Source organism: Dermacentor albipictus, chromosome 3, assembly GCF_038994185.2.
Source record: "Dermacentor albipictus isolate Rhodes 1998 colony chromosome 3, USDA_Dalb.pri_finalv2, whole genome shotgun sequence".
Taxonomy (NCBI): Eukaryota; Metazoa; Arthropoda; class Arachnida; order Ixodida; family Ixodidae; genus Dermacentor; species Dermacentor albipictus.
Window position 1 is genome coordinate 114101203 of NC_091823.1, and position 23111 is coordinate 114124313.

The following is a 23111-nucleotide window of genomic DNA, read 5'->3' on the forward strand; positions in this document are numbered from 1 at the left end:
GGTGAAACTGAATAGTTTTTATGCTGTCCGTTTATTGCTTTAGCGGGATAATGCAAAAGTTATAACTGCAAATGGTGCTGCAAGCTCGATCTGCTAAAGTACAAGAGTAGTTGATTATTTCTCCTTTACAGGGTGCGCCATAAATGCTGTCGCAAGATTTATGCCTACTACTTTAGTTTAAAATTTTTAAAAATCTGTTGTAGGGCATTTACCCGATATATTGGGAATGCCAGATAAAACATTTTATTCAATATCTCCGCTACTGGTCTTGATCACGGCCTCTCAACGTTCTAGTTGGGATTCAATTGCGGCCAGCGATGTATCCGCAGGGGAATATTTCTCTGCGTTCGCTCCAGCGATGCTTTCAGGGCTACCCTGCTGGTGAGCTGAATGGTGCGGGCCTTTTTATCGAGAGTATCGCCCATAAATCGTATCGAGAGTGTCATCATCATCATCATCATCGTCATAATCATCATCACCAGCCTGGTTACGCCCACTGCAGGGCAAAGGCCTCTCCCATACTTCTCCAACAACCCCGGTCATGTACTAATAGCGGCCATGTCGTCCCTGCAAACGTCTTAATGTCATCCGCCCACCTAACTTTCTGCCGCCCCCTGCTACGCTTCCCTTCCCTTGGAATCTAGTCCGTAACCCTTAATGACCATCGGTTATCTTCCCTCCTCATTACATGTCCTGCCCATGCCCATTTCTTTTTCTTGATTTCAACTAAGATGTCATTACCTCGCGTTTGTTCCCTCACCCCAAACTGCTCTTTTCTTATCCCTTAACGCTAAACCCATCATTCTTCTTTCCATAGCTCGTTGCCATAGCTCCATAGCGTTTCCATAGCTCGAGAGTATCGAGAGTATCTTTATCGAGAGTATCGCCCTCCGATTTAGGTCGGGGTGGCTAGCCGGCTGCTCTTCAGCTGTAATGAAGTCGGGCGTGAGAGTGCGACAGCGCTGTTGTGGTGTTGATTTGTTCTTCGAATGTTGTGCTGCTACAAAGACTGCTCGCCGAAGTGGGACCATGTGACCAGGACAGAGAACGAGGCTTAAGTATATCTTTAAGGTATGTGTCGGTGTGGATATTTGAGCCTTTTGGCAGAAAAACAAAAACAAACAAAACAAAAACAAGAGGAATGTGACCAGTGGTGGTTACCGCAGACAGACACCCGATGCGAGTTTCTAAAAAAAAAAAGAAAAGAAACGTCCAAATGGCTACATCAGGAAGCTCTGACTTCCGAGCAAGTGCACGAGAGTTCCGAGTGTTTTGACGGACCTTTACTGGGAATTTTTTTTTCACCGGTGAATGCATGGCGAGAACAGCAAAGCAGACGCCGTCCAAGGTGGGAGAAATTTTTGTTTCTTAACAGACGTTTCGGGCCCCAACAGGGGAACCCTCTTCACAATGAAGAGCCACGAAGCCCAGCGAAATTCGTCGTCTGCTTCCTGTTCTCGCCATGATACTTTTACCGACCAGACGACATTTCGCCAGACCCTCGACTTTACCGGTGAAGACAGTTGCCAAGTGTTCCCCATTCGCGGCCCGTGTTAACAGCAGCCGGCTGTTTTTCCCCGTCTTCCCTTTCTCCGCAACTCCGTCAGCCCATATCTCCTATACGGAGTTTGTAGGGGACCATCTTGACGTTCCTTTAAAGGCACGGACGCTGTCGTTGTTGTCGCCGACACGTATTCAGATCCAAGGACATTTTTCGGACTCTTCTCCGTGGTTGGATATTGGATCCTCTTCGTCACAGTTTGTTTTTTCAAGTCAGAAGTGGTCAAAGGGACAGGACGAACTCTGCGGGGTAAGTCCTTAAGTGGCCCACCCTTGAAAGCCCAGTGGACAATTCATTTTGCAATGAATTCTTAGAATTACGGCGAACTTGGAAGGAAAGTGTCCGGCCTCGCTCAATGACGAGGTTGCAGGTTGACGTGGTTTATAGGGCGTGTCATGCAATAAGCAAACCAGCGTAAAACACGATCAAAATACAGAATAAACATTTAAGAAATGTTTGAAAAAAAAAACGATGCGGAGAAATTAAAAGAAAGAAAGCGGCACAATTATAGGTCAGAGTGCGTGACAGTGATTATGGCACACCCTGTAAGCTACGCATCGGCACGTAGATGTCGCATAATAGTGAGATGAGCTGGAAATCGTTGAACCAATTCACGAAAGAAGTGTAACAGGTAGAATGGTTTTGACGTTTTCCAGTTTATAGAGAAATTTCAAAACTAAATAACGCCTCGACTTTTGAAGAAAGGACCCATGCACAGTGCGCCTACCGCGTTAATACCAAACGTGTCGTGATCAATAAATAGTTCACCTTATGGCCACGTTACCCAGCTGGTTGGGAGCCGCTTCCAAGCCGTCCTCCAACAATACCTTCACTGCAGCAGTGAAAAAAAAAGCAATAATATGCAGAAATAATTAGGTGGACTCGGCTTCCATTTGGTAAATGCTACATTAATATATCTTTGTGACAAAACCAAAATCGAGCAGAGTTGTAGTGCGCCTAGGCGACGCTTTCGGTTGAGTGTAATTTTATTAATTTAGATGGATGGATGGATGGATGCGAAACTTTAATAAGGTCCTGAGGCACGCGACTCAGCGCGCTGCGGGCCGCTCCCACGTTGGGACAGCCAGGCCTTGCCCGACCGCCGCATCGTGGGCCCTCTGGACAGCCCATAGTTGCACCCCGGCATCAGGGCTCTTGATAGCGGAGAGCCACTTGTCTTCATTGATTTCTTCTGTGCCTCGTAACGAGGGGCAACGCCAGAGCATATGATCTAGGCTAGCGATGTCATTGCAATGCCTGCAAGAACTAGTGGCATAGGTGTCGGGATAAATTTTGTGGAATAAAGCCGGGCTGGGATATGAGCCTGTTTGCAGTAATCTGAAGGTAATCAGATGCAGTAATCAAATGCAGTAATCTCAATGCCTGCGCTCTATTTAACTTCTTGTGTGGAAGGGGAAACTCTCTCCTGCCGAGATAAAAGTGCTGCGCAATTTCGTTATATGTGGTCGGTTGATCTCTATTCTCCACCGCTGCGGGCCGGCGTTGGAGTTCTCCATGGTCGCGGAAAGTGAGACCTCGCGCCTTGGAGTGGGCCAGCTCGTTGAGGTTTGTGGGGCCTCCCGTGATGGATCCCATGTGAGCGGGGAACCACGTGAGAGTGTGGTTAATTTGTATTAGTGTATTAATTTAGAAGAAATAGAAAATAGTGGAAATAAAAATAGTACATAGACTGACCGCCTGCTCACAATTGACTGGCATTAGGGCGCCCTCCTTACAAGGCAGTGTTAGTACTCGCCTCTGTGAAAAACAATTTGTGTCACGCCACCGAAAGTGCGGCGAAAGCTCGGGCGTTTAAAGGACGCCGAGAAGAATTGCAACGGTTAAAAGTCTATAGTGAGCACGTTCGCGCCTCCTGGATGGATCCATAGATACAATGAGCGCCCCCTTTGAAGCAGGATGGTGAGCTACGCCACCAAGCTCTTTTTTTTCTTTTTTTTTTGCCTAATGCCCTACCTATATTTTTTTCTTGTTAACAGACAAACAATTCCCAGCTTAAAATTTTATGAACAACTATAGGCAACTTTGTTTTTGTACACTTCCGTGCCTTTTGTGGTATCCCTACTTTTCCGCCGTCAAACTTCCATTCGCCTTTTACTAATCTCTACTGCGGACATGTTTACTTTCCCGCTCCTATCGCTGAACCCAAGGGCTTCAGCGAGGCCAGTGGAACCCTAACAGACAGCTGGGTAGACATCTTCACATTCTAACGAAACATGTTCCATCCTTCCCCTCGGCGCGCCTGACGCTGATGGTGTCTGTGTGTGCGTGTGTGTACGTCAGGAGGAGAAAAAGCATTTTCGTTGTCCAGCTTTTTTTAAGGAGGTTTTGCAGTCCCGGGCCTAGTCGTCGGCCAGGAGCCCTTGGGCCCTGGCGGCGTCTTCGGCGAGCTAGACGACGCGGTGTTGTTCCTTCGGGTCCGAGCTCAGCAGCACGGCCTCCCACTGCTGGCCGTTGGTCATGTTACCTAGCTTTCTCTTGGAGCAGGCCCAAATCATCTGACCTAAGCTAGCTTTTTTTATTGCAAGATTTACATAATTCTGAATATTGGCCCGGCTAACAATAGCTGTTGGCAACTGGGTTCAGGTAGATATTTTGACCGCAGCGGTGGCTTAGCGGCGCGTCTTTATGGGTATGTCACATATTTATGGACGCCATAATGCTCGCTCCCTCTCTACCCGTCATTCCGCCCAGTCGTTGGAATGCGACCAATTTATTTTAAACGATTTGCTCGGCTTTTAAGCAAAAGTGCCGTGACAGTGTGACGTTCGTTTTGGATCATAGCTCGCTGTCAGCTGAGTCACGTGATAACGTGTTCTGTGCTCCGCGACGTCAGCTGCTTGGAGTATTCAGCCAAACAGGAGCAAGAACCGACGGCGTGTTTCAGGGAAAGCCCATTGTGTGCAGCTTATTGATATTTTCATTAGACAAGCGTAAAACGACATAGTTTGCAGTATTATCGCTTGTGAAATAAGCGGGTTTTTACTGAAGATATGAGTCTTACACAACCTGTAGCTTTCGCTGCAGTACACGGAGATATAAAAGACACAAAAGAAAAAAATCTCTTGCCGTTCCATCCTGGAACTGGCAGGCCCGTCGCTTCATCTGGAACCTGCGTTGTGTTGCCTAGTCCCACACAGGTAGCAGTCACAGGCGTACCGGTCTCTATAGTAGGAAAAGAATTGAGGAGCATAAAATGAAGAAAGGAAACAACTGTCGCGCTATTTCGAAGCAAACCTTCCTCGATCATCCTTTATTGTGTGGCGTTCAACAACACCGTTTAATTAATGGTAAGGCAGCAAATGGTAGATCAGAAAAGGAATAAACGCAAAGAAATAGTTTCATTTTCGGTTACAAAGGCATACACGCAAGCTCATACGTGTTTCCAGCGAAAAAGCCGCCTCCTGTAAAACGAAGTGAATTGTTGAAGTGGGCTTCTCCTCATGCATACTGGAGTTGCGAAGAAGCCATCTCTCGCAAACATTGTTCGGCATGCTGTGCACTGCAAGCTGTCGAGGCCCACCGCAAGCAGCAGATACGTGCAGGCTTGTAAAATGTCATGCGTGTGTCGTGTATCGTACTACACTCTGACGCGGTAACTTTCGTAAAGGTGTAGATCTTAAAGCAAATGTTCCTTAGCGAATCCTCCAAGACTTTGCTGACCTCGGCTGCTACCGCCTTTGCGCACACGTAGAAAGTAACACAGTTACGTATCCTATGGTGGACACAAAATTAACGTTATAGGTTAGTTAGCACGTAATGACGTGATCGAACTACGGCCTCGCAACATAACAGCCCGATGCTCTATAGCCATTCGGCCACAATTTTCTCTTATTCATTATTGGTCATTACACGTACATGTTTCAGGTCCTTCCCACTAGTGCGTACGTGTGTGTTTACTCACCGGTCTGCCACCAGTTGTCGAGCGTGGGAACGCCGAACGCCTGCTCGGCCCACCGGAGTGTCTCCTGGTCGCACCGCTCGCCGGCCAGGAACAGGTGCCGCAGCCTGGCGGGGTTATCCGAGGTGGTTGCTTGACGCGTCCCTTGTTGGAGATATTTCTCAGCCCCCCTCCCCTCACCCTGTCCAGCCCCCCTCCTTTCAGATACCGACCTCCGCACGCCCCTTACCGAGTACACGTACTCAGTTTTCGAGGCACGACAAGCTCGACGTCATCTCTATATAGGAAGAACACGACGTCAAGAGTGCCTGCACGCGTATAAGCAAAGAACTTCACTAGGGGATCCAAGATTTGACGGAGGCCTGTCTGTTCGGAATGAAGCACGGCAGAAGGTAAAAAAACAAAGGCGTCATCCACGAGAAATAAAAAAAACTGAAAGGACGTGACTGCTTTGCCGTATAGTCTTCTTTAGATTCCCTTAATTGGCGCCCGCGAGGGAGTCGAAACGTCGTTTTCGTTTTGTTTCTCACCCGTCCCCACATGGTTCAATGGCTATGGCGTTCTGCTGCTCAGCACGAAGTCGCTGGTTCGAATCCCGGCCGCGGCGGCCGCACTTCGATGGGGGCGAAATGCAAAATACTCTCGGGCACTTAGATTGAGGTGCACGTTAAAGAAACCCAGGCGGTAAAAATTAATCCGCAGCCCTCCACCACGTACGGCGGGTCCCTCATAAACCACTGTGCTGTTTCGGGACGCTGAACCACACAATTTAATTTGTTTTCACTTCTTATGCGTGGTGTTTTTATCTTCGAACCGCATGATATATATTTTCCTGTCTTCAAGCACACGCGTCTGAGAACCTCCAGCCTCGCCAGCTACAATTCCTCGTTATAGATAACGCGCCTGACGTCGTAACGACAAGCGTGTCGAATTAACTTGCGGTCATTTAGTTATTTGCGTATTTGTTTCGAGTATTATACTATATCAAGACAAAAAAGAAAAATGCTATCCGATCCGCTTTCACTAGCTCATCTCCACCTGTAAAGAGGAAGTTGAGCATTCTCCAGCACCCGTGAAGTGTCCCCCACGGGCTCGGGCCAAAAACGCAGACGGCAGCTGTCTGCTCAAACAGGGTGCCTCGTGTGGAACAAGTATAGAGGCGTTATTACGACTACAGTGAATGTGTACAAGGTCGCGCACACAGTGTACCTGCGCGGAAATCAAGCCGCGGTTCTTAATATACCTGCATAAGTTGGAAGACACGAGCCCTTTCGTCTGCTATAGGCGCATCGCGAAACACATTTCCGTGTGTACGACATGTAACTTCGGAAGTTCCTTGGAATCCCAGACCGATTGTTTCCACAGCGGCGACCAAAGTCAATGGTTTGTTTCCGGGTGCGTCTAACCTCATCGCAGTGCCTTATAATAAGCCTTGCTAAAAGCGAGGTCTGACGTTGAACTCTATATTTATCGCCGCGTGAAGTTTGCTTTGGTGAACACCGAAGCACTGCTACAATGATTTTGTATACGAGCAACGAAGAAATTCCTGGTTTGTAGCGTGAAGGGACACACACGTAGACTATAAGACCTACAAACCAAGAATTTGTTACTGTACTAACTCGCCCAACTTTCTATTCTTTTGCTCTAGCGTTCTAGTGCAATTCATTGATCATTGTAATGCGAGAGGCACGTGGGATCGATAGTCGTGGGCACCTCCGTCAGAGTGCGAGGGAACTTGCTGGCTTTAGTTGAACCGGAGAACGTAATTAGAGCTGAGGTCTCGCACCTCAGCGGCGACAGTAGCCAAGAACCGCTGCTTTGCTCTTATCACCCCATTCGTCTTCGCACGGAATCGAGGATGACTAGGTCACTGACACAATAGACTGCCGCTCGTGTTTCTTATTTCTGTCCCCTCTGCACGGAGTCTTTAGCCGTACTCGTCGCATCTTCTCTCTATTTAAGTACGTATATTTCAAAAAGACTCGGCGGTAGTGAGCCTAGACGGTCGCGACGCGACGCTATGTCGAGCTATGGTCGAGACGCGACGATGTGTCGAATTTAGCTTAGTCACCCGGACTTAGCAGCCGTCGCTTCATCTGCACGCTTCGGGAACTTATTGGCTGGTCGGTTCAGGAAATAAACAGTGGCCACGGGAGTCCTCCATTATCTATCTATCTATCTATCTATCTATCTATCTATCTATCTATCTATCTATCTATCTATCTATCTATCTATCTATCTATCTATCTATCTATCTATCTATCTATCTATCTATCTATCTATCTATCTATCTATCTATCTATCTATCTATCTATCTATCTATCTATCTATCTATCTATCTATCTATCTATCTATCTATCTATCTATCTATCTATCTATCTATCTATCTATCTATCTATCTATCTATCTATCTATCTATCTATCTATCTATCTATCTATCTATCAGTGAACGAGAGAGAGAGAGAGAGAGAGAGAAAAGGGCAACAATGCACCGTGCGTACTTTTTTCCAGGAAACTTCTTTCCCAGCTGTCCTTCTGGATCCTGCGTGTATGCAATGAGGCACAGATTGAGGCTGTCACGACTGAGCGAGCGGCGCGCGCACCTCCTTGCGGATGACCCTCATGGCCGTGGGCGCGGTGAACATGCCGCAGACGCCGTACTCGCTGACCACCCGGAAGAAGCTGCTCGCGTCGGGAGTGCCCACGGGCTTGCCCTGCGCACCGGGGACGAGACGAAGCGAGCCACGCGAGACGTCTGCACACACCGTGCTCGGAGGCAGGCAGGCAGGCACGCACGCACGCACGCACGCACGCACGCATGCATGCATGAATAACAGGCACGTACCCAGAATTTTATTTCGGGGGGCCGAACCCGAGGTAACTTATATGCAAATTAGGGGGTACATTACTAGTACAAATGTGAATAACGTCCACCATTCGCCATAAAAATGCGTAAACCCACAAAAGAGAAATTAAATAAGGTGTATTTTACAGGTACACCTGTGCGATACACCTTTCCTTTACTTGACAAACAAGGAACTATACGTCAAATGGACTTGCGCAGGAAAGCAGCGCACGAAGAACGCTTCCAAGAACAAGTAAAGAAGCCAAAGTGCAAAATAAAGATTACTTTAGTAGAAACGTAGAAACCAGAAACGAAGAGGCGAGAAAAATCGTGAAAGAGGGCAAATAAAAAAAAAAGAAAATAGGCACATGGTGAACAAAAAGATTCAACCCGTCGCGGTGGCTTAGCGGTTGTGGTGTCGCGCTGCTAAGCACGGGGTTGCGGGATCAAATCCCGGTGGCGGCGGCCGCATATCGATGAGGGTGAAATGCAAGAATAATGCCCGTGACCCGTGCATAGGGCGCGCGTTATAAAGTTCCCCTGGTAGTCAAAATTAATCGAGGGTCCCCCACTACGGCGGGCAACATCATCAAATCGTAGTTTTTGCACGCAAAAAAGAAATATAGGGGAAAGAAAGGTGCGTGTATCGTTTCTCCTTTTTCTCGCGACGTTTCTTTTGTGATGCACAAATATCACAACTCTCCCAAACTTCGTAGTTGCTGTGGACAATACGCGACCGGCTTGTCAGTTTGCCCAGCTTTTAAAAAAAATTAATTAAATTCTGGGGTTTTACGCACCAAAACCACTTTTTCATTGTGAGACATTATGAGGCACGCCGTAGAGGAGGACTCCGGAAATTTCGGCCACCTGGGGTTCTTTAACGGCAATCTAAAATCCAAGTACACAGGTGTGTTTTCGCATCTCGCCCCCATCAAAACGCGGCCCCCGTGACCGGGATTCGATCCCGCGACCTCGTGCTCAGCAGCCAAACACCATAGCCACTGAGCAACCACGGCGGGTAAGCCCAGCGTTCAGCTCTCTACTACACTGTTTCATTCCATTAAAAAAAAAGGCACGAAAAGTAACACACTGGAAGCTATACGTGCATCGTCGCGCTCGCATATCTGTGCTCCTTCATGAGTCCCGTTGCACGGTACTTCCCCACATGGAGGAAAGAAAACGGCTACGAAGGAAAGAGCACAACGACAGGCCTCGGCACGCTATAGCATCACCCGACTGCGTCTGGACCCAGCTGCGCGTTGATTCTTGAGAAGCAGTACCCAGGTCGTTCAAGGCACTGTTTGGTTCGAGACAGCTTACGCCCTGGTCACGATCGGCCCTCGCCGCCTGTTCTCCGTTCTACTGTTCCTTGCGTATCACGCAGAGTGGACCTATTTCCCACGAGCTTTTCCTTCAGGTTCTTATGTTTAGACTTCAAGATTGACTCGCGACGTTTCCTCCAAGTCTTTTTTTTTTTTCTTCCTCCACGTACCCACAATTCAAAATGGAAAGCCAATTCTACTCGGTACGCTGTTGCTGCAATATTCTATTAGCTCAACGTTTGCAAGCAAAGGACGCGCTGCAGGAGTGTACGCTAAGCTTTTTTTTATTATTTTTTAAAGTTTGGTCGGATGCATTTGAAAGTGATCGACGACTTCGGAGGCCGAAGAGGGTATACGCTCGCTTTCCCGCCAAACAGTCATCAAGGAAATTATGTGACCTCTATATGACGTCATAAGTTCGGTAACCCACCAGGGCTGCTTAGTGGCTATGGCGTTGGGCTGCTGAGCACGGAGGTCGCGGGATCGAATCCCGGCCACGGCCGCCACATTTCGACGCGTGGCGAGATGCGAGAACACCCGTGCACTTTAGATTTAGGTACACGTTAAAGAACCCCAGGTGGTCCAAATTTCCGGAGTATACCCCACTACGGCGAGCCTCATGATCAGATCGTGGTTCTGAAACGTAAAACCCCATAGTTTAATTAATTTAATAAGTTCGGCGTGTACGGTACGGAAAGTATATGTACGACGACTAATCCACGTCCATCCACCATTCGGCAACGTTCCGACAGCGCGTATACCTCGTACAGGACGGTGGTGACACCCTTGAGCAGGGGCGCGTAGCAGATGTACGAGTGCCCGACCACCCAGCCGAGGTCCGAGGCGGCCCACCACACGTCGTCGTCCTTGACTCCGTACACCTTCTCCAGGGTGTACAGCAGGTTGACCGCGTGGCCGCCCGCTGGACGGACCACAGCCTGTGGGAAAACGCGTATACGTGATCGCACGCCGTTCCCACGAAGGTCGCCTGTTAGTCGTTATGTACAGGATGTCCTGGCTAAACGTGGGTCGAGCTGTATTGTTATATACGCAATGGTTCCCGTATTAAAAGAATGCGACGGTTCTATGTGAGGATACGGTTTCCGCAAAGTGCGTGGGTGCGTCGGAGAGGACAGGCCGAACAAGACACAACAACAACAACAACAACAAATATTACTTTGAGTGCCTTGAGGCTCGTACGGCATGCTGTTAATACTAACCAAAACCACGTCCAACTAACGAACTACAGTAGCGCAATGTATCTAGAAATAACAGTTGAACGATTTTCGATGCAAACAGTAGAATGGCACCCATGCGATTACGATCGTCTCGTATAACTACACCACAGTTTGGGCGAACTACGAGACGAATGTTGCGAGTATAGTTACGCAACGGATCTCTGAGGCTCGTTATAGGTTCAAATGCATGCATGCGTCGCACTGGGTGTTTCATACGCCTCACCGGCAACAGGAACTCCGGCCACGTGGCGTACGATCACCTGAGTACGCCTCGCAGAGTTGTTTCCAACGTAGAAAACGTCATGTAATACTAAGTACACCGTGCCAGCCCGGAAAAAAAGAAACACACCAGCAAATCCAGATGCAGCCGAGTCTATAACTGGTATACAAAACAGAGCATTCGCCCGATTAAGTCAATATGGCGGCGAAGTCAGCCAGCTCACAGATGGCGCTACTGTGAGTGCAATATGGCGCGCAGTGCAACGCGTAATCTTCGCGGCATATGTTTGCTGATTCCACGTAGATGTACGTACTTCGGCGGTGCATGCTGACTTTAAAAAAATGAAGATCTATAGCTTTTAACCTGCACTGAAATTGATATGAAATAGTTTCTTGCGTCTAAAATTTTTTGTGACATTTTTTATAATAATACATGCAATAACAAGCCGAAATATTTGCTTAACGTTTGCATCACGCACCGTATCAGAACGTAGGCTTAAAATAAGGTAAATGAGAAAAAGAGCTAATATACTTAATTAGACTTGTTGCCTAAGGAAACGGCTGTGGCGACCCTCGCCGAGCGTCTACCTATCTCTGTCGCCACGCTCTGCCCTTCTTCGTCGATAGTACCTGCCTCATGTGTGAATTCTTGTTTTCCAACCGAGCAATCACGCGCTTTATTCCAAAAACAACGCGCCGGCCTTTTCGCGAAGAAACAGAAGATCGAGAATGATGATGCATGGCTATGTATATATATGATAACGATGCAGTAGACTAATAGTGATTACAATATTCTTTTCCGCCCGTACCATTAATGAGTGGAATGAAACAACAAACACCACCTTCTACAGTAAATTGGTGGTCGTACCTGATCATAATTTTATGCACTTGCTCCAACTTTGCATGTTTTGCGTTTTCTTTTTTTCATTTGCTATAGATATGTTCATCTTTTTGCGGAACATATTTCGTTTTCTTTTTTCTTTTTCTTGCGTGCAGTAATGCGCTTGCAGCTCTTCTGTATGTTCACCATGCTTTTTTTTCTGTTTAATTTAGATTTTGATCGTTCTAGCATTGCATATCAAGGTGTCAGTTCGGACGTCCCCGTACTCAGTGCCCCAAGTTGTCTGCCAGGCCAGGCAGCAGCCATGACATACGCGGTGTGCCAATTCTAATGAGATTTCTCGTGGCGCACCTTGGGCAGACCGGTGGTTCCGGAGGTGTAGAGGATGTACAGGGGTTCCATGGCCTCGATGGGGACGCATTCGGCAGGCTGCGCTTCGTCCACCGCTTCCGTCCACACTTCGTCCCGACCCGAAGTCATGGGGATGTCGTCCTGAGCGCACCCAAAGTCCATTGCGTGAACAGGCGGCATATAGTCTACGGGGTTATGCGCTCAAATCGTCGTGACTGCCATGACCCTTGGACATGTAGTGCAGGCTAAGTGCAGACGACAAAACGGCTAGTGGAGGTGGCAAAGACGACTACAGTGCAGACGACCAAATGGTTAGAGCAGACGACAAGGACAACTGCTGCAGAAGATAAAACGGCTATAATGCGTGATTACAAAGACGACAAAACGCAGACAGTCGCAAGCGGTTGCGCATGTCCTTCTGCCTTTTATCGCATCTGTTATTGTGCGCTAAAAATCTAAGCGTTCTGGATTACCAACTATTCCGAGTCAAGGTTTCACTCGACTGCCATGATGTTGTAAAGCAAAGCTCGGTGAAAAGCTACGCGTTTATCCTGATTCTCTTGCATCTAACTGCAACGTCCAGCGTAAGCAGCAGAAATAAATTGAGCGTTAGACTGTCTAAATATCCTCTCATAACTCTACTTGCATTACTTGGCAGAAAAGAACCGTTACTGCTGCGGATTAGAGATGAAACGATCGCCCAAACACTTCGTCTCTTAGCGCCTTGCCTGTCCCGGGCGGATGAAGATGAGGCACTTCTTGGGCTTGTACTCGGATATCTTGATGGCTTCGTCCAGGATCGTCTTGTACGGCACCGTCCTTTTCGGTTCGATGCCGAAGTTGGCCGACAGGCAGGCGTCTGCCTGCGTGAACAGAGCAAAAAGAAAGACGATGCTACTATAGGAAAGGCTGTGCTTCACAACTGATGCTCCTTCTTGGTAGCTCTTGAAGCCCAGTACGCATAACCTCTCTTACTTGAAACGCGAACAGGAAACAAACCGACTAAAATTAACGCCGGATATACCCTGCAAGCACTCGGTGGCTAGTTGTTGTCCCCATTGTGCACTTTGGAGAGCGAATGAAGCGACCGTTACAAATGCCCAGCTGAACCTGAAAACGCGAGGAATCACTGCGGAAGTTCTCGACTTGCCCGTGTTTAAGTTTATGCAACTGTGAAAAATAAGATAATAATACCAGTAAGAAGTGACCGCAAGCAAAATGTTAGGTTACTATTTCTTGCGGACTATAACTATACCTCTTAACACACGAAATGCGTGGTGCATAAAGAGCCGTATAGAGGTTAATTTAGCGGAGACTACTACTTCGCGTTGCTCCGTGGTCTATTATGCTGAACGGTGGTAGTCTTTGCGGAACGTTTAGGCTAACTGTAGTTTCCTCCATTACGCTCGCTGTTCAACTTCGCTGCCCGCGCAGATGGAGACAGCAGATTATAAAAATTAGGGTCCCTATAAATTCGCATATTTATCCATATACATAGTGCTCACTAGTACGAACTGTGCTTTCGAAAGTACGGCTATAAATTGCTTCTTATCTTTAAAACGTCGCTGTTATAAAAACAAGCTGCAATCTATCTATAAGTTCATTTGCTAAAGGCGAAGGCTCAAGAGGAACAATGAGTCTTGCTATGTCAATTAATATGGAAGCATATTTGTGCAATAACTAAACGGCAACTCTTACAGTGAAAGGATGTTCGTCAAGCCAGAAAAGACGTGGAAGCGATTGACTGGTGGCGATGCCGCGTTGAATTTTACGAGTAAGCGCACCGTGACGTCACAAATTTTGACTACGTCTGCAGTGCTGGCACAGGTGGAGATATTAATTAAGAGAAAGGATGAGAGGTCGGCCGGAAGAAGGCGTCTCTAGTGGGGCCTAAATCCGACTCATTAACATAGCTTCATATAGACCCATGGCCACAATTAAGTAGCCTCTATCCTAAAAAAAAGAAAACGAAAGTATTGAGGAAGAATGCAAACAGTGAAAAAGGAGAGCCACATTTCCGTCTGTTGCTTATTAAACCACAGTGAGCGATTATCATGATGTCAAAAACTTTAAACTGCGAGTAACTGCACCCAACGCATCACACGGTTCAACGATACATTGCTGCATCGTGCAATGCACTGTTCTTCTTAATCGTTTGCTTGTTCGTTTGTTCCTTTCTTCGAGGTGTACAGTTACCCACATTTAATGACCTTGACGTGATAATTACTCACTATGGTTTACTGAACAACACGCGGAAATGCCGTTCTCCCTCTTTTCATTATTTACTTTCATTATCAACACTTTATTTATTTATTTTAGTATAGAGGCGGCCTAATTGTGGCCAGATGAATGAAGCTATCGTAATGAATCGGCTAGGCCCACTAGAGACACGTTGTTCCGGTCGATCCCTCCTGCTTTCTCTTCATACCTTTCTGTGCCAGCACTGCAGACGCTGTCAAAATCCTTGACGTCACGATGACCTGTCGCGTAAATTTCAATGTGGCGTCCTACGTATATATCTTCTGATTTAACGAACCACCTTTCACGGTGAGGGCTGCCGTTTACCTATTGTACCAACATGCTTCCGTAGTAACATATAACTCATTAAGCCTCTTTGGCCTTCGCCTCTAGCAAATGAATTTTGTCACGCGAGCACGCGAAGATCGCAGAAACGCGCAAGAAACGACACGTGCGTCCTCGAAGCGCATTTGCATACTGCGTATGCGTACCGACGCGCTTTCGGTATAAGCATCGTGTGCTTTAGCGGAGGATATGTGGCTTATATATGTAGTATACACCGCACCACTGACCTTGGCGTGGTTGATTCGCACGGCGAGCTCCTTGGCGGCGAACCCTCCGAAGACGAGCGAGTGTATGGCGCCGATGCGCGAGCAGGCCAGCATGGCGTAGATGGTCTCCGGGATCATGGGCATGTAGATGATGACGCGGTCGCCCTTGCGGATGCCCCACCCCTTCAGAACGCCCGCCACGCGGGACACCTGGAGGGGAAGCGACTCTCGAGAGGTTCGTTTGCTTCGTTCGCGAAGTCTAACCTGAGAGAAGTGGCTTAGACAATCTCCATCAATCAATCAATCAATCAATCAATCAATCAATCAATCAATCAATCAATCAATCAATCAATCAATCAATCAATCAATCAATCAATCAATCAATCAATCGATCGATCGATCAATCACTCAAGCAATCAATCAATCTCATTAATGTGCCCTAGTGCCTTGGCAGTGTCTTGATACTGGCGCGCGCAAAATTGGGTATAACACACTATGGGGCACTGGGACTATGGGACTTTCACGCGTCCCCTGATATTGTTTTCCACGCATGGCTCGCGTCTTCTGCAATCCGGCTTCGCCGCCTGGCTTTGCGCCGTCGGCGGTCGGTGTAGTTGCAGACTAGTACGAGAGATGGAGCGACTGTGGCTCTCCTAATAAAGTCCCTCTAGCTCCTTACGGTGGGGTTACTCGGGCGCAAGAGGGAGTAGCCTGTTGCTCTTTGGTTCGGGGTTTTCGCGCGCTCGCCGGCCATTACTGGGGCCGTCCTACTAAAAACTTAGAAGCAGGACACCGGAATGGACGAACGCAGTCGTTCTAACACTCCACCGTTCGCGTGACTGTACACGCGAACGATTATCCGCTGGCGTCCGGCATGAGGGCGAACATATTCGCTCGCTATTCGGTCGCGGTGAGTCGGACTTCCTCGATTTGTCGAGCGCCTATCGGCATGTTCTATCGGTACTGTTTTGACTGGCTATATTAGTGTATAAAAGGCGGAATAAATGTCCTTGTGATTACCTGCACTACTATGCTGTCGTTCCTTTATCGCAAGGGCACGTGTGAGACCCCACAATACTTACACATCCGGTCAAGCGCCCACGTCACAGTATTTGGTTGGGTGCATGAAATGGGCTTTTCAGTTAAAGCAACTGTGACTCACTTAGGACAAGAACAGGCAAACACTAGAAGTATATGAATCAAAGCAGTGTGCAAAGATGCGCTATGGCACCAAGCATGACAACAGTTATACAGAACAATATGGGTGACGTGGCAGTTCTGCGGAAACCCGCAAGGTGGAGGGAAGTAATTAATAAAGGGAAAATCAGACATTTACCCGTTCGTAGCAATTGCCGCAAAGGAAACCCGTACGGGTTGCTCGAAAGAAAAGCTTCAGAGTGGAAGAAAAATTCGTCCTGGTCCGGGACTCGAACCCGGGACCACCGCCTTTCCGGGGCAGCCGCTCTACCATCTGAGCTAACCAGGGGGCTAGCAGATGGCAAGGCTAAGTTGAATTTGTTGAACGGGTGGATGTCTGATTTTCGCTTTAACAATACGGATATACGCATATACACAACAGTATGAAACGTACACGTTATATTTGATATAATATTTGAATAATAATAATAATAATAATAATAATAATAATAATAATAATAATAATAATAATAATAATAATAATAATAATAATAATAATAATAATAATAATAATAATAATAATAATAATAATAATAATAATAATAATAATAATGGCAGAGATCTCTCTGCCACGCGCAAATGCGCTTCCCTTACTTTGACACAGATTCGGTATAACCCTCATAAATCCACGGCTACGTGCTCGACTTTCTTTCTGGTTCTTTCTGTCAGCCAGAATATCGGCTACCCCCACTTGCGACTCTAATCCACACCGGTGCCTTCCTGTATCCTAAAGTTGCGCCTAACATTTTTCGTTCCACCGTTCGCCGCGCGGTTCGTAGCTTCTCAGACTTGTACGCTGGCGGCCGAGTTTCTGACCCGTATACTAGTACCGGCAGAATGAAATGATGACTGTACCCTCTTCGTTTCTCTGTAGATGAAGGCTTACTGCTGGTCATGACTTTGCTGTATGCTCCATCCCATTTTAAGAATTACTTTTGTGCACGTTTTCCTTCGCATAATCCGCGGTTCATTATCTTCTAATCGGGTGCCTCGTAATCATACGAGGGGCACGTGCAAAACCTTGGTTTCGGCACGTAAAACCACACAACCTTTTTTTTTATCGTCTAATAGAGGAAAAGTTCATCCTGAGGTGGGAATCTAACCCTGGCCCTACGCCTTTCCGGAGCAGTCGCCCTATTATCTGAGCTAACCACGAGGCAAACAGATCACAGAGCAAGGTGGAATCAATCGCCGACTCGAAGCGCGGGACGACTGAATTTGGCAAATCAGTTCCGCGCGGAAGCCAGCAAGGTGGAGGATGGTTCACGAAAGGGAGAGAACCGTCATCCACCCGATTATGTAGCACGAAGCTACAAAGGAAACCCAAACGGGAGTTTCTCAAAAACGTCACAGTGACGTTTCACTTCGTGAACGCGGGTGAAGCACAAACGTATGGGTGCTATAGTGCACTCGAAGCTTATATCTGCCCGCGGTGCGCCTACAGCCTATAAACTGTCCGCATCGCCAACCTCCTTAGGACACAGTGATCAGCGACAGGTCAGCTTTGTGGATGCAGCCTCTTGTAAGGGACGTCGGGTGTTCACCATCGTCACGGTCGATGGTCGGCAAGGAATCACCAATGCTGCCTCGGTTCTGACCAGGGGCTCGGGAATTTCTCAACAAATGGCTATTGCGCTAGCCCTGCTGGATAGGTCACGGGATGTTATCTATAGCGATTCAAGGTCTGCAGTTTGAACATTTGAAAAAGGCAACGTTTCAAAACAGGCACACATACTTCTTGGGGGCAACGAAATCACGCACTACTTCATCTATTGGTTTCCCGCACATCAGGGTCAGATATATCGGGAGCTCTTCCCAACCTCAACGAGTCGGCTTAGGGGGCTGCGCGCGAACTTGCCCCCCGCGCAGCCCCTGACCAATCGGAAGTCGACTCTCCAGAGAACAGGGACACGCCCTCCACCTACAACGATCAGATTGCTAAATACTACTATATAAGCCGTAACCTACCTCGTTCCTCATCCGCGGCTCAATAGAGCTCAAGCACTAACGCTTCGTCTACTACAAACTAATACGTATCCTAATCCATCGTTCTTACATGCAATCTATTCGTATAGTTACACCCATAGTACTTGCCGCGATTGCGGAGAAAAAGCCACGTTAGAGCACATGCTCTGCAGGTGTTCGTAGTCACACTCTATCATCGATAACTGCTCGGCCAGATGGGAGGCCGCTCTCCGCAGCCCTTTTCTGGCTGACCAACTCTGGGCTTTCCAGCAGGCCCACGATGCGGCCGATAGGCTCGGCCTTCTGGTTCCCACGTGGGAGTGGCCCGCTTCATGATGACTCACGATCAGCAAGACCTCGATAAAGTTGTACCATACCATATCATCGCAGATCGCTTTTAAGATAGGGCTCGCGCGGCCGCGCCGTGCGAAGCAGCCGCCGGAGTAGAAAACCACCCTTTCAAGATGGGGCTTGCGCGGCAGCGCCATACGCAGCAGCCACCGGAGTAGAACGCTGTTGTCGGGAGATCGTGCCGCCGACATTGAGGGCAATACGCACGTTGCTAACAGTAACGAGACCCGTGGACGTGCGCACCTCTTCCTTGAGCTCCTTGTAGGTGATCTTAGCCACCACGTTGGTCACGGGGCTGTCGTAGATAATGGCCACGTTGTCCCCTCGCCCAGCCTCCACGTGCCGGTCGACGGCGTTGTAGCACACGCTGATCTCGCCACCTGGAAACCTGCAGAGCGCGCGCATGCAAGCCGGTATACCGACGTCACTCGACCGCGTAACCAGTTGCGCAGTGTCTGCACCGCTGAGTAAATCGTGACGTGGTCTCGCCGTTATAATGCGTGTATGTAACTAAGCGTGTGGTTCTGCATTCTTGGGCTCGTTGATTCATTGTAATTACGCATTTCTGCCCATTTTATGACCGTCGATCAAGGCACCCTCACAAAGACCGATCACGGCATCGCATCCTGACTTCGCCTTAGTTCATCTAACTTAGTTAGTTTGACTAAAACAAAGGGCGTACAAAAGAGAAATGTGGCGGGAGCGGGAACAGATAGCGACTGGTGGCACGCTACGTATAGCCAACTGTGGAAACAGCGCGGAGTGTACGTTTTATTGACTAAGTGTTTAATTGGTCTTTAAGAGTACGTGTCTTTACGGGCTTAATGTGTTTTCTGGCTAAAGCACCTGGCGCGCATTGCGTTACGCGGTAACGCTACGAGCAGCGGTGGAACTATACAGACACTGTTTACTTGACTCAAGCGCGTGTTTGCCGTCAGAGCCGGCGATGAAGATGAGAGGCTTATATTGTTGTCCACTTATCTCAATACTTTCAAGATGGCGAAGTCACATATCAATATCTTGCGCCTTATTACTTGACGTTTTTTTTTTGTATTCAGGAATCAACGACATATGAATGCTCAGAGCCATTCGAGCAGATGCTTTACAAGCTGTAGAACGGTTATCCTCTTTCTCCTTCCTCCAACTTTTGATTCACTCTCCCCTCTTTCGACATTGTCCCAAAGTGTGGCAGCGTGAACGTTCCCTTCGGGAAAGGGGAAGGCCACCTAGACAGCTGCCCCGGTGGTATCGGTTGGCGAAGCAATAGTTGGATTTTCAATGGATGGACTTTTTTTTGTTCGGCGACGGCGACGCGTCACCATGGTGCTCCAGGAGGGAAGAAACAAAGAAAAAGAAAAGTTCACCAAGGTAGATTTTGGGTCGCTACCCTGCTCAGTGGGAGTGAAAACGGTTTATGCACAATGGCGCGTGACAAATAAAAAAAAAAGGAATGCGGATATTCGATATGGCTACGTACGGCCGCAAGAAACTGCACCGTCGAAAAACGTTAACGGAGGCTTGAAAAAAACGCAGCAGGGCTTTGAGAGTCCCCGTTAGCTGACATGAGGACACCGCCTCCTCCCCCTTCTTCATCCGCTGTGCAGAGTCAGTCGCTGCGGCGGCGCCTTCTCAGGCCCGTCCAACTCGTGGCCAGGCCATGCATTTCCTCTACTTATAATTTTTTTAGCGGTGCGACGAGACAGCTGACGTGGCGCGATATATAGTAGGATGAGCGCCTCCCGAGTTCGTTGCGTCGCAAACACTAAAACACGTTGCCGGGTCGTTCGTGGCGCATATACAACAGGGGAAGGGCGGGAAAAGGGAGTGGCTGCTGGTGCGTTGATGAATCGTTGCCTCGTGCCTGGGCTTCACGACCCAAGATAACTTTCTTTTTATCTTGGATTGTACGTACACCTCCGGCGGTATAGCCGTATAATCCTCGTTCCCAGCGTTCCCATTCTGCAGACAGACAGACAGACAGACAGACAGACAGACAGACAGACAGACAGACAGACAGACAGACAGACAGACAGACAACAAGCAGACAGACAACAAGCAGACAGACAGACAACAAGCAGACAGACAGACAGATAACAGACAGACAGACAGACAGACAGACAGACAGACAGACAGACAGACAGACAGACAGACAGACAGACAGACAGACAGACAGACAGACAGACAGACAGACAGACAGACAGACAGACAACAAGCAGACAGACAGACAAGACAGACAACAAGCAGACAGACAGACAGACAGACAGACAGACAGACAGACAGACAGACAGACAGACAGACAGACAGACAGACAGACAGACAGACAGACAGACAGACAGACAGACAGACAGACAGACAGACAAGACAGACAGACAGACAGACAGACAGACAGACAGACAGACAGACAGACAGACAGACAGACAGACAGACAGACAGACAGACAGACAGACAGACAGACAGACAGACAGACAGACAGACAAGACAGACAACAAGCAGACAGACAGACAAGACAGACAGACAGACAGACAGACAGACAGACAGACAGACAGACAGACAGACAGACAGACAGACAGACAGACAGACAGACAGACAGACAGACAGACAAGACAGACAACAAGCAGACAGACAGACAACAAGCAGACAGACAGACAGATAACAGACAGACAGACAGACAGACAGACAGACAGACAGACAGACAGACAGACAGACAGACAGACAGACAGACAGACAGACAGACAGACAGACAGACAGACAGACAGACAGACAGACAGACAGACAGACAGACAGACAACAAGCAGACAGACAGACAAGACAGACAACAAGCAGACAGACAGACAGACAGACAGACAGACAGACAGACAGACAGACAGACAGACAGACAGACAGACAGACAGACAGACAGACAGACAGACAGACAGACAGACAGACAGACAGACAGACAGACAAGACAGACAGACAGACAGACAGACAGACAGACAGACAGACAGACAGACAGACAGACAGACAGACAGACAAGACAGACAACAAGCAGACAGACAGACAAGACAGACAGACAGACAGACAGACAGACAGACAGACAGACAGACAGACAGACAGACAGACAGACAGACAGACAGACAGACAGACAGACAGACAGACAGACAGACAGACAAGACAGACAACAAGCAGACAGACAGACAAGACAGACAGACAGACAGACAGACAGACAGACAGACAGACAGACAGACAGACAGACAGACAGACAGACAGACCCCTATAGCGTCCTCTCTCACCACTTGGTGAAAGGACTTCGGTGGTCGTCAATGACGCGCATCCACTTTCGCTCCCAGACGAGCCTGCGGGCCACCTCGGGCCAGAAGGCATCGGGCTCCTCGAGCGCTGACCGGTAGGCGTCCGCGTAGTCGGCGCCCAAGAGGTTCGAACCGCCGCGCGAGTACCTCTCGGTAAACGCGCGTCCGTGGCAGTGCCGGCGTCCGCGCGTCCATGGCAACGGCGACCAGCAGCGCGACGTGTGGCCGCGCGGCAGAAGCAGCCGCCGAACAAGCAGCATGCTCGGTCGGCATGCGCGCTACAGCGACCGTTCGTACGATTGCTCGTTTGCTCCTCATACCCGTGGCGCTTACCCACTATATAGCACACGGGGGGGGATCGACCGATAGTCGTTGTTGTTGTTGTTGTTGTTGTAGCCTGTGATGCGTGTGGCTCCTACCCACGATGGGGGACTGGCCAAGAAATGTGTGGATTATTCGAAATTATTATGGAGCATAAATTTCCTTATAGCTACTGAAATAGCATTGAATTGCGAGGAATTACCTGTTGAATAAAATCAGGAAGGTCATATTGAATGAGTAATAATTAACTCAAAAGTAAAAACAAAAAGAAAGGAATTTAGCAGAGCATTCGTTTAGATTCCGTAAGGAATGTTCGGACAGCGAAGCATGCATCCATGTGGCTGAATCCCAAAGTGGACGCTCCGAACGAAAGAATAGCAGGTTCTGTCAAGTCCAGGCCAATTCTTTGAAAAGGTATTTCCAACCATCTTTTTCTAACCGCAGTAAAGTAAACCGCAGTAAGCTTGACCGCAGTCCCGGCGGTCAAAGGAACGAGACGAGAGAAAACTTAAAAGAGAAAGTAAGGCGGGGTATGGAAGCGGAAATTCTGCTGATTATACGGAAGTAGACTCGTTTTAGAGAGTCAGATTTAAAAAAAAAAAAAACACGGTCGGGCGATTTACATATATACAGCGAATTGGACCGTAATGAAATTATTTCGAAAACGATCGGCAATCTTGTGAAGGATCCAAATATTGACTCAGAAAACTAACGTGGTACGTTCCTCCTTGTGTCTCAGAGCTATTCGCGAATGTCATTGCAGACGTTCCTCTAGATGTAAGGTTCTATGCAGAAGCCACGAAGGGGAGAATACTTTGAGGATTTGCAGGAGTACCTAATGGTAGGTAGGAAATTTTGAAGGGCTTTATTTAATTCTTGTGGTTTGCAAATCAACGGAAAGTTAA

General features: G+C 48.2%; 1 protein-coding gene across 1 annotated transcript in view; it reads right to left on the reverse strand.

Annotated features, from left to right (window-relative positions):
• LOC135916895 (acyl-CoA synthetase short-chain family member 3, mitochondrial) overlaps positions 1 to 22189 on the reverse strand; it is a 61222-nt gene extending 39033 nt beyond the window's left edge. The window contains exons 1-11 of the mRNA XM_065450338.1: positions 21868 to 22189; positions 18842 to 18986; positions 15107 to 15295; positions 13025 to 13159; positions 12297 to 12437; positions 10409 to 10585; positions 8084 to 8194; positions 7982 to 8022; positions 5484 to 5587; positions 4649 to 4744; positions 2330 to 2393 (exon numbers count right to left, since the gene is read on the reverse strand). Of these exons, the coding sequence (XP_065306410.1) occupies positions 2330 to 2393; positions 4649 to 4744; positions 5484 to 5587; positions 7982 to 8022; positions 8084 to 8194; positions 10409 to 10585; positions 12297 to 12437; positions 13025 to 13159; positions 15107 to 15295; positions 18842 to 18986; positions 21868 to 22145 (1481 nt within the window). The 5' untranslated portion in view covers positions 22146 to 22189. The remainder of the gene's footprint in view (positions 1 to 2329; positions 2394 to 4648; positions 4745 to 5483; positions 5588 to 7981; positions 8023 to 8083; positions 8195 to 10408; positions 10586 to 12296; positions 12438 to 13024; positions 13160 to 15106; positions 15296 to 18841; positions 18987 to 21867) is intronic.
• Positions 22190 to 23111: the final 922 nt, after the last annotated feature.